Here is a 12,221-nt window from a genome sequence, read left to right as displayed (position 1 = left end):
AATGTGAACCATGATTCATCCGTGAAGCGCACACCTCTCCAACGTGCCAGACGCCATCAAATGTGAGCATTTGCCCACACAAGTCTGTTACGGCGACGAGCTGGAGTCAGGTCAAGACCCCGATGAGGACGACGGGCATGCAGTTGAGCGTCCCTGAGACGGTTTCTGACAGTTTGTGCAGAAATTGTTTGGTTGTGCAAACCAATTGTTCCAGCAGCTGTCTGGGTGGCTGGTCTCAGACGATCTTGGAGGTGAACCTGCTGGATGTGGAGGTCCTGGGCTGGTGTGGTTACACGAGGTCTGCGGTTGTGAGGCCGGTTGGATGTGCTGCCATATTCTCTGAAACGCCTGTGGAGACGGCTTATGGTTGAGAAATGAACATTCAATGCACGGGCGACAGATCTGGTTGACATTCCTGCTGTCAGCATGCCAATTGCACGCTCCCTCATTGCTTGTGGCATCTGTGGCATTTTGCTGTGAGACAAAACTGTACATTCCACAGGCCACAATTGACAATCTGATAGACTCCATGCAACGATGTGTTGCACTGCATGAGGCAAATGGTGGTCACACCAGATACTGACCGGTTCTGGGTCCCCAGACCCCCAATAGCGCAAAAAAACTGCACAATCCAGGGTGGCCTTTTGTTGTGGGCAGTCTGAGGTACACCTGTGCACTACTCATGATGTCAGATCAGCATCCTGATGTGGCACACCTGTGAGGTGGGATGGATTATCTCAATATAGCAGATGTGCCCACTACCACACATTTGGACTGATTTGTGACCACTGTTTGGGAGGGATGGTTATATTGTGTATCTGGAATGAATTTTAGGTCTCTACGTCCATCCCATGGGGAATGGGAGCAGTAACAAAGGTGTTGCGTTTATATTTTTGTTGAGTGTATATCTCTCTCTCTCTCTCTCTCTCTCTCTCTCTCTCTCTCTATATATATATATATATAGATATCTATATCTATATATCTATCTATATATACACACACACACACACACACACACACACACACACACACACACACACACACACAACTAAACCATAGTCTTTAGTTCTTTACTTCAGCAAAGAAAGGTCAGGCCTGGCATTGTTGGAGCAGAGAGAGCTATCTCCAAACATTTTTTCACAAAGCTGCCATTGTACACTGCTCACATTACTCACAATACACTTCATCTCTGAATTTGCCAGATAAACAAACCGACTGTCAAACAGGACTCGATTACCGCAACTAATTTAAATAATATAGTCTCCAACTGTTGCGAAAATTCCACTCATCACAGCCCGTTATTGTCATTGTCCACAAACACAACAGTTATTTGAAGAAAACACTCAAAATAAGCCACACAGCTCTTACCAAGTTAAGCCAGAGTGACTTTTCAATTATGAACACTTGTAGTCTGAAAATCTGTCCAAAAACAAAACAAAGCAACGGAATTTATTTATTAAGACAATGGTGGCTAAGGCAAAGCATTCAATGGTCACTTTGTTAGGTACAGATGTTCAGTTGCTCATTAAAACAACCTTGTAGGATTTACAGATTGATGTGAAAAAGAGAAAATATCCAGTGAGTGGCAATTCACTAGCTGATAGGAAGGCAACAGCAAGTCAAATAATTACTTGTTAAACCAAAGTATGCAGAAGAGCATCTCTGAATGCCCAACATGTTGAACCTTGAAGTAGATGGGCTACAGCAGCAGATGACCACACCGGAAAAGCTTTGAATGATTTTGGCATAAACATGAAAGCATGGATCCACCCTGCCTTTCCAGTTCAGGCTTGTGGTGGTTGTGACGTAATGCTGCAGTGGACGTTTTATTGGCAAACTCCTCGCCTCTTTAGTATCAACTGAGCATCATTTAAGGGCACCTTAAACACCTTACCTGAGTAGTGTTGCCGGGCATGTCTATCCCTTTATGACCACAATGTTCCCATCTTCCGATGGCTGATTGGAACAGGATAACACACCATGTCACAAAGCTTAAAATAATCTCAAACTGGTTTCTTGAACATGAAAATGAGTACACTGTACTGACATGGCCTCAACAATCACCACATCTCAGTGTAGCAGAGCACCTTTGGGATGTGCTGGAAGAGGAGATTGGAGTCATTGATGTGGAGCAACTTTGAGATGCTGTCATGTCATTATGGAGGAAATCTCAGAGGAAATTTCCTGCAGTTAAGTATTTAGGCAGCTCTAGAGGAAAAAAGGTGGTCCCAGTCAGTACTAGGAAGACATAACTGGTGAGGCGCAGAGTGTGTTTATTGCCAGTATTGGCCACTCTGACATTTGGCAATGGTGCAGGAATAAAAAAATACAGTCTTATTATGAGGAAAATCAAGTAGATGAAAACCAGACCTTCTACAAAGTGTTTTCCTTCCATCCTGTAGGGATGATGATTTTCAATACAGCGCAGTCCACATTTGAGAACTGCAAAACGGTGAAACACTGCATGATAAATGACAAACATGGCCCTGCAGTTAGGCTAAATACATTTTTTATTTTTAAAAACCATACACATTACTCGACAAGTTTCAAATGTAAATCCAATCACGATATCCATTTAAAATGCTCAAGATAAAACAGACATGAAGTACTTTTATTTCCAAATGTTAAAAGATAAAAAAATAATAATCCATAAAACAGATGGAAAAAAACATTCATTCCCATTACAGGAAGAAGCTACAGAACAAACTCCTCACATGGATTCCTCTCGCTTTTTTCCAATTTCTCACTCTCAATCCTAGCTGCTATTTTGTCGTCTGTAAAACAAGGAAAACAAACCATTTATGACTTTACATTTCCACCTTCCACTTCCCTGTCCGCGGCCCTTCAGGTGAAGCCGGCCAGACGGCTGCAGGAAAAATCTGCAGCCCGCTGCCCGAGTTTATCCCTTGTGTGTGGTTGGCAAGCACCATCCCAAACATTTAAGCGTGTTCTAAAATGCAAACTAAAGAGAGGCCTGTTCTCTTTCACATCATTTGCACCCTGAGATGAATCTTCCAGAACAAAAAAAAAAAATAAATAAAAAAATCCCAAAACATTTTAGTGGCCAAAACCCCCGTTCCCCATAGAACACGATTGGTGTCAAATCATCCAAAATTTGTTAGGTATGATGAAAGGTATCATCAGCATTGCCATAAAAATACAAAGGTACAATTTTATTACGATTTGTATCAAAATTCTTTTTCCCCAAAGGAACGTTATGAAATAAGTACCCTGTGCAGATAGATACCAGTGTATGCCTCGGCTTTTATTCTTGAAAAATGCACAAATGTCGAATTCTTTAGCGCTTCCAGTACATCAGGTGTCAAAAATAGTTTTACAAACAAACCAAATGCAGCAACGTTTGTTATTAATAATGGTTTAAAGGAGTCTTCTGAATAGGGTGGTGGTTGTTGGTGGATTGAAATTTTTTAAAATGCCAACAATAGTCAGAGGAATAAAATTAATATTTACCTAAAGCGTAAAGAGAATGAAATATGAAAAATGGTTCACTTTGTTTTTGACCAAAGATGAAGATGTTTTTGCTATCTAAATACACAAGCTCTGAAGCAAAAAGGGGTTTTCCCCTCTCATTTAAATTAAATACTTTTTCTATGCCTGAGTAAACAAATGTCAGTATTCTACATTGGCGGGGAGTGGGAGGGGGGCTGAGAAAATTCAAAAATATAAATAAAATGCACCATTTAGGGGAAAAAAAGAAAGAAAAAGACCAGTGTCCGTATTTATCAAGCATCCAGAGGGAGGAAATCAGTCTCTGCTGTCCCCACATGTTAGATGGAGGATGACTTTGGTCCTGCTTTTAGCTGTGGAGGTCTTTTTTTTCTCTCCCCCCATAAGGAGTCTCCTAAAGGCGATAAATGATGTGACCAAGATTGTCTAAATTATTACTGAAGCCAAGGCACACTGACGTTTAGCCTATGTGAAGGTCTTACTGAGAAATAGACACACTCGTTCAGTAGATAATACAGCGCTAGTTTGAACTGCAGCGGTCATAAAAAAAAAAAAAAAAAAAAAAAAGAACAAAAAAGTTGATTAAAGTCATTTTGGTGCTTTTGGCAGAACATGTTTTAGCGTTAACGCACCCACAAGGCCTTTGTCAAATTAATCTATGCTTGTGAGTGCAACATACCAGCTAAAAGAAGAGATTTTCATTTTATGGTTCCAAATCGGAAAGAAGAACTCCTACTTTACGCTTAAGCGGCTTCATAAAGGACCTTGTATCTGACTCTGAGGTAAGACTTTGTTTCCTCCTCCCAGCTTTCGGCAAGATAAATAAGAGCCTGGGATTATTTTCTAAACTCCCTTTAAATAACTGAACCTTTCAACATGTGGAAATTCCTGAACACAACATAATGACTGAAAAAGAGAATCCAGAACTCCAGAAGGTTTTGTGCACATGAAAACTAGCGAAGAAATGGAAGAAGTTAAATATTTATAGCGATGTTAGTGGACTAGAGGCCTTAATTATCTTTCCCGTCCCGTCTCCTGTGAAAACACCTCGTCAGATGGACCTCTTTTTTTCTATACAAGCCTTAGTGTTTATCGGTTTGGCTAGAAGGTTCTATATTTATCTACAAATATATAACAAATAAAACTTGCAGGCAAAAATAGTTAAGTTTCAATAGAAACACCCCTTTTTTTTCCTGAAAATACAGCAGTATCTGAAATAATCCTCTCATTCGTTTCTTAATCTGTCCCAGTTTTCTGCATCATACATCAGGAAGCTCTTTGCCTACAAACAGAAAAAAAGTATCTACAAACTTTGTAAACAGACCTGCTTTTTTTCCCTCCAAAAACATAAATAACTCAAAATATTAACAGCCGATGGAGCAGAAATAAGTTTCAAAATGAGCAAGGGCCAAAGAGATAAATATACAACACCATTCAGATAAAAGAGAAGCTAAAGGTTCGTTCATAACTCTTACAGACGATCTTCAAGCCAGGAGGAGCACCTCCCTTTCTCAATTAAAATATAATATAATAATAAAAACAGGTCACTTTCAATCTTAGTTTATAGTCACCCCTTGTTACTGAGAAAAACAAGTGTTACCAAGGAGGGAGGGGTGAAGACAGAGTCCTTGTGTTGCAGTGGGATAATAATAACCAAAAATAAAAGAAGACCAAAGAATCCACACCAAGCCGTACATTCCTCTGAATGTTTGCTGTTCTTTAAGTCCAACCCAAGCCAAGCTCACACAAGACGCCGCTCTCCGTCTAACCCTTCGTCTCGACGCTCCTAGTGTCCGTTCGATTTGTCTGAGTTGAGCTCCTTGGTGGCGGGTAGAAAAGAGGTGGTGACGTGTGGAGCTGGGTCAGATCAAAGCGAGGTCTCCAGGCTGTGTAGTGGGCTCCCTGGGGCTGAGGGGGTTCCTGACTTGAGGCCCTCGGGGAGGAGGTGGTTACTGCTCTCCACAGCGTTATTGTTCTGGTTCGGGGAAGGAGAGACTGGCGTGGTGGGGGCAACGGTGGTGGCAGGCGAAGGTGTGGGTGAGGGCGGTGTGGGGGTAGCGTTGCGCGGGCTGGCCGAATTGCGCTTGGTGGGAGCATCGTCCTCCGCGTCTGTGTCATCAATGAGGGGGATATGGGGCTCAGAGTCCTCTATCCGAAATTCGGGGTGGGTCATAAAGTTGTGGATGGATGATCGCGACTCTGGCTTCTCCAACCCCTCATAGAGGGAGATGGAGCTGCGGAATGCCTTCACCACTCGGATCTGGAGGGAAGGAGAAGGGACAGGGAGCAGGAAAGGTGTATTTAGTCACATTCGGTAATGATAAGAGTGCGCCGCTCTATTTTAAAACCTGGAAAACACCACAGATAAAAACCACGGATTTAGGTTTTACTGGGCCAGAATAGGTGAGTTTTTAGGTGCTTCAAAACCAGAAATCTGTGAGGGGGGGAGGGGGACGGACTCCCAGAGAAACGTGCAGGTGTGCTGTTATTTCTAGTAGTAAAGTTTTATACTAATCTGGTGATGAATAGTTGTCTCCAACCATCATCTACGGTTCTAGTTGTATTTTAATGTATAAACAGGAGCAGCCCATATTCTTTCATTTCTGTCTCTCAGTGAATATAAAAATACCCAAAGACTAAAAATGAAAATGTATACTAAATAAAAATCTAAGTGAACACTAAAGATTAATATCGCCAATAAAAAAAAATGGTCTCAACTTTCTACGCTGCAAGAAAAGTGGGGGTTTTAATGTAAGCAGCACTGTGAATTGCTGCAGAAGTGCAGATTAATGACAGTTTATAGGAAAATCTTCCAGGTGGTGTACTGTATCCAAGTGCAATTTGGATTGTTGTTCACCCTCTAGAAGCCCAGGAGGGACAGTGACATGTAAACAGCAATGCTGTAAGCTATACAACTCACCGCTCCAGAACTTAGACCTGTTATTATTGGTATTGCAGACATTTCAATTTGAAGCGTTCCAGAGATATTGCTTTAAATCCCAAAGACAGATGTATGCACAGACTGTACATAAGGAGTACTGTTTCAGAGTTTCCATCAGGAAAGTTGTTATATCCGGTGGCTGCTGTGGCCTGTGTGGGTGCCTGTGTTTAATGTTGCACTCCACTATCCTCCTGCTACAATGCTAATTGCCTGGTGACTCAGAACCCTTGAGTCCCATATGTGCAGCACTGCACAAAGGAGGAAAGATAAGGGAACCCAGGGAATACATTTCCCACTTCCAGCAACATGTATTGTGTAAATACTGTGTGTACGTCTGTATGCACTTTATACACACACACACACACACACTTATTGACCATAGTAGCTGTACCATAGTAAAAGGTACAATGGAATTAAGCTAATGAATTAGGACAGCTGTATGCACTTGATGGGAGCTGCATTTTGGAGCTTTGTTTGGGATCAAATCTTGTTTTGGGAAGTCAGAAGTAAGGAAAGGAGGAGTGGGTGAAGTAGCACGGTATAAGCTAAACAACCCAGCTACATCAGCACCATCTATAGACTGTGTGGATGCATTGCACAGATCAGATGCCTGTTAATTGGTGCTAATAAATTCCACTCACATAAAGACTTTTTTGAGATAACTGCACAAACGCAGATTTTGGTGTCAGCGAAGCCAATAACTTTGATATTGTCTGGGTAATGCATAAAGTCCACTCAAACCAGCCTAACAATAGTAAACAGCCTCGTACAGTTACTGTGACAGGGAGAACAGTTCAAATCTGATCTGGTCTTTGTACCAGCTTATTAACATGTTTATTTCTTCCCTAAAATTGGGGATTGTTCATAAACTATGTGCTTTTTTGAGCCAGCCTCCAAGCTGCCATATGAAGTACTGCATTTGCATTTTGCAATTGCACAGTAATTTAATCTTTATGCCGTATTTGGTACAGAAGGAGCGAATGAAAATATAACGCTTCAAGCCATCACTGTTCCATAAAAGGCTTTCAATTGCAATCTGATGGGCTGGACTGATCAGATGTGCGAAGTGTGCAAATCGAATGCTGGTTGAATATTAAAGACTTTCTGAGAGACAGAAAACCTAAATCTGTTGGAGACAAAACCTGAAACTAGTCTTAAGAGTAATTAAAAAGCAACTTCAGGAAATCGGTCAATATCTCAGGGAGAGTACAAACCAGTGTCAAACTTGATGCAATGTGTTTTTTGTATTAGTATTTCACAAAACACTTAGTAGAGTCCTGTGTCTGATTAATTAAAATGCAAAAGGGAACCAAAAATAAATAAATAAATGAAATGAAATGAGGGGAATGGCGTTCTTTCTACAAGAACACACCAAAAGAGAAAATAAGGGATAGAAGCTGGACACAAGAAATTACTGTTGTTGGGCATGCTGATCAAAAAGTAAGGACAGCTGGAGAAAAGGACAGATGGAGACAAAGAGAGTGAGAAAAGAAAGGAGTGGAAGAGAGACAGAAAGAGAGAGTGAGACAAAGTAAAGACTGAGGGTGAGAGGCAGAAAGAGGAGAGAGACAGAAAGACAAAAAGAGGGGTGGTCAGTTATAGCTTATGCTTGTGGAGTTAAAAAAAACAAAAAAAAAACAAAAACGAAAAGAAAGAAAGCTGCAGCAGCCAAGCATGTCTACAAGCTGGTATACATGTCAAAAACAGCACAAAGAGAGAGAACTCACAAACGAGACCAGAGACTTTGAACCCATGCAGAGCGCGGCGCTACCTTGTGTTCAATGGTAGTAAACCTTTGAGTATAGCCCATGACACATTTCACAGAATCTAAAGAAGAATACGTGGGGAGTCAGTGGTATTCATTGTTTTTAGGTCATTTTGGCAGCAACCTGCCCTTTGGACACATTTTGCCAACAAACAAGCTTTCACACACAGAAAATTGTTCAAATATTTTAAGGAAACCTGAAAGGAAAATATTAGGTTAATAATGAAGAATCCATGCCCACAAGCACCCATAAGTGTCAGGTCCAGAGATCTGAAGAAGTCGCACCTAAAAATAGAACTAAATGTTGCTGCAGCACTGCACGATTTGTCAATATTGCAGAGGCAAAAACAACATCGGCTCTGCTGTTGATGTGCCTGAGAAAAATCCCACAAGTTTACATTCAAGAGCACAGTCATTTATTCCATTTTACTCTTTTTGTGACATCTGTAAAACATTTAAAATTCCCTGCTCGTCAGGTGGTCTGTCTTTAAACTCTGAAAGAGAAAAACAAAAAGTGTCACTGTCAGCAGGCACAGGGTCGAAAGGAAGGAGTTTGGAAACACCACCATCAAATGACCAAATCCAGTCTCGGCACAGTGACCTTCCTATGTGAGCGGATGAATAGCGTGATGTTAAAAGGCAGTGCATCCAAAGACACCAGTAAATTACAGCTTATTACCACTTGATGCTATTGCGGCAAACCATTTCTTCTGGAAAAGCCAAGGTCTTATTTTCACCACTGACATTCAGTTCGTGTCTACTCTTTTAGACCGTGATCATGGGCATATACTCAAAACATTTACCTAGCTAGGGACTAGAGAGCTGCGACAAAGACCCATGAGTGCTACAGAGGCACAAGGCAGACTGAGGCAGCTGCAGACAAACCTGGAGACTGTCAACTCAGAATATAACTTGTTTTTTGTTTTGTTTTTTTAAAAATCATAGTAAATACACATCACCCCCCCGAAATAACAGTAAACCTTGTTCATTTCTGAGACCAAAGCAGAAGCAGAACAGAAAACATGATGACACAGAGATAACACCTCGACAGTAGAAGCGACCTGGTTACAAGGTACATATATATAGAGCAGTGTTATCGAAGCAATATGGAAGATGTGGTTTTGAGGTCTTTTTTAAAGAATACAGGGGAGAACATTAGGAGAAGCATGAGAGAGGAAAAGTGCCAACGTTAGGTGAGAAGAAGAGTGGAGAAGGAAGATGTTAGAAGAAGAAATAAAAGTCTCATGCACTAGAGGAGAACACGCACTCACACCCCACAGTGGCAGAAGCGGTGTTGGCGGCAGTGGCAGAAGTGGTAGTAGTAGAAAAGGCTACATGTGTAGGGCTAGAAACATTGGTTACATCGTGCTGTTGTTGGCTGGAGTTGGAGGCCTGCCGCCTTAGAGCCCCCTGAAAGGAAGTTCCACTCTGGAACGCACTCACTACATCCATCTGCAAAGAATCAGACAGCGTGACAGGAGAAAAAGCCCAGAGGAAATAAAAACACAACACAGCCAGAGGAGAGAGAGAAAAGAGAGAAAAATAAAGAAAAGGCACCAGTAACCATAAGAAAAAAATGGCACTTTGAAATTGGATTTAGACATTATAATTAAAAGAGAGAGGAAAAAGGGGGACGGTTGGGTTTAAAGGCACTGATCGGAGGGAGCTCTAACTCCAAAAATCTGACCTCACTTTCACTCTTTTCTCTGCAGATTCCTTCCATACTTCCAGCTATAGCCATGCCAATACTCTTTAAACATTCAGCTGTTCTATCGTGCTGTCCATCCAATCCAATTCACTTGCTTCTCATCAGTACCTTCAAACTAGATTTAGCAGATAGAGTCAGACTGAGTCAAATAAAAAACAAAAACATAGGCAGAGGACCCTGCTTTAGCTCAGAAGCAGAACAGAAAAATTAGAGAAAGGCTTTTTTTTTTTTTAAGGGCACAAGCCATTCTTTAGGAATGCCAAGAGAAAGAACAAAATAGATTTTAAGCTGGAAGAGCAGTAGAGAGTTAAAGGGTTTATGGCTTTTGATTCCCTTGGTGTTGGGGTGTGGTGGTGAGTGCTGCACGTGAAACTGCTGAGACTTGTCACCTGAGTTTGGATGCGATTGAGGCCTCGGAACCACAAGATCTGGCCTCGACGAAGCTCCCGTTCAGCATGGTCGATCTCATCCATGTCCTCCAGCTCCTCCAACTCTTCGTCTGGGATCTCCTCTTTTTGGGTGCCATGGCCTGCTGTTTTCAAGAATTTTAAGCGGCTGGTGGGTATTGAAGAGATAACCTGGAAGACAATGAGGATACAAGTGAGCAACCGTGACTCCTGATGAAGTTTTAGCCCCCCGTGCAGTTTAATCATGGCTTGTTCTGCCGTGATTAAGTTCATCGCCGACATTAAGCGGACAGTGACCATGAAAATTTGATGGCCAGTTCAATAACATGCGGTTTGCTCTTGGGCTCCAAGCCCCTCCCACTGCTGATGAACAGGAGGATCCTTGCACATGATCACATGCAGATGCTGTTCAGTCAATTTAACAAGAAGGCAAAAACTTTACTCCTCAAGCACTAGCCACAAAGATCACAAAGTGGAATGCAGATGAGTCAGACACATGTCTGGTGATTTTAAATCACACAATGTCATAATTAGAAGTTATCAGATAACACCCCCCCCCCCCCAAAAAAAAAAAAACCCCAAACCAAACAACAACAAAAAAACAAAACAAAAACAAAACCCCCGACATTGCTCTGGACATTAACCATTGCTCTGGTCTGTGGGAATACAATCCACTACGAGGGTTCCACACTGTTTGGCTAATATACAAAACACACAAATCCATCTGGTGTAAAAATGGATCCATCCAGTATGGCAACCCCTTATTAAAAAGACAGCAGCCAAAACAAGCTTACGGTAATGTTACCCATATTAACTGTAACTGTACAGCCTGGTAACACTAAGGGTTTCTCCTAAATATGTATTTTCAAAAATATGTAATTCTCTGAGTCTTCAGCTTTTAAGATACTGAGGGTGCATTAAGAATCTACCGATGTGCCAAAAGATCCCAGTCGACTGTGTCACGCGGCCTAGAATTGAAGACTGCTGAACTCCATGCACCAACAGGTGTGTGAACACATGTTGTCAGCGTCTATTTAGGGGACCGACCGGCCTTTAAGGAAAAGAACAGAGCAATCGCTGCTTTGGAACCAACAATCTTGGTACTTATTCAATTCAGTTCCTCAACTCTCAGCTATGTGCTTTTATAGGACTTGGTGTAGTCCCATTTATGTAAAGCTGGTGACGCCAGCTGGCAAAACTGATATTAATATAAGTGCTGATCAGGATAGATGTGAAACAGAACAACATTAAACATTCGTTATGAACCTCCAGTCATTACTATAAACTGCAGTGAGCGATCTCACCCTTCAATCCTTAGAAAAAAAACAAACTATATTTTTCAACTCATGTATAAAAGGTAAAGAACTCAAAAAGTATAATATTTAAATTTTAAAACATGTACCATTAAACTACTAATATTTTACTACATTTAAAAAACTTTTCAAAATTGAAACAACTGCAAAAGAAATAACTTTAATAATCCCCTTAAAGGTCAAATTAAAATAATAAAACTGAATAACTTTGATGACCACATGTGTTTGTGGTAGCTACCCCCCCCCCCCCAAAAAAAAAAAAAAAAAAAAAAAAATCAATCAATCAACTACTAATTACTAATCTCTTTACAGCAGCGGGACATAATGTACTGTTACACGTCTCTGACAACACCCTGTACCTACTAGATTAGAGCTGACACATGGGGGCAGTGTAATACCGCATTTCTGTACCTTGCCAACAAAAGGTAAAGCTCAGCTGTACTTTCATACCTGTCCCCACAGAAGAGAGCCGAAGCCTAAGAAAGTACACCACAGCCACTGGTCAGTCGTCAGAGCCACGCAGCTGAATGGCTTCCCTCCAAACTGCACAATAACAATCTATGAAAAAAATAAAATAAAAAAAGGAGCAAGAGAGGGAGACTTAATCAAAGTGTAAAAC

General features: G+C 41.3%; 1 protein-coding gene across 4 annotated transcripts in view; it reads right to left on the bottom strand.

Moving 5' to 3' along the window:
- Positions 1 to 3,943: 3,943 nt before the first annotated feature.
- The window catches only part of atp2b1a (ATPase plasma membrane Ca2+ transporting 1a), a 40,151-nt gene continuing 31,873 nt past the window's right edge, over positions 3,944 to 12,221 (bottom strand). Inside the window, exons 19-22 of one of the 4 annotated variants that reach the window (XM_085385842.1) lie at positions 12,053 to 12,160; positions 10,272 to 10,460; positions 9,537 to 9,626; positions 3,944 to 5,728 (exon numbers count right to left, since the gene is read on the bottom strand). In XM_085385842.1, coding sequence (XP_085241968.1) covers positions 5,336 to 5,728; positions 9,537 to 9,626; positions 10,272 to 10,460; positions 12,053 to 12,160 — 780 coding nt within the window. In that variant the 3' untranslated portion in view covers positions 3,944 to 5,335. Of the gene's footprint in view, positions 5,729 to 8,180; positions 8,237 to 9,536; positions 9,627 to 10,271; positions 10,461 to 12,052; positions 12,161 to 12,221 lie in introns of those variants that run through there. The other 3 variants (XM_085385845.1, XM_085385844.1, XM_085385843.1) reach the window with 3 other exon arrangements.

This window comes from Rhamphochromis longiceps, linkage group LG17 (assembly GCF_057381845.1).
Source record: "Rhamphochromis longiceps isolate RC_006_pf linkage group LG17, R_longiceps_female_GT1.1, whole genome shotgun sequence".
In the NCBI taxonomy this organism is placed as follows: Eukaryota; Metazoa; Chordata; class Actinopteri; order Cichliformes; family Cichlidae; genus Rhamphochromis; species Rhamphochromis longiceps.
The sequence above is the reverse complement of the archived record's forward strand: the minus strand, read 5'-3'. Positions and strand labels throughout refer to the sequence as shown.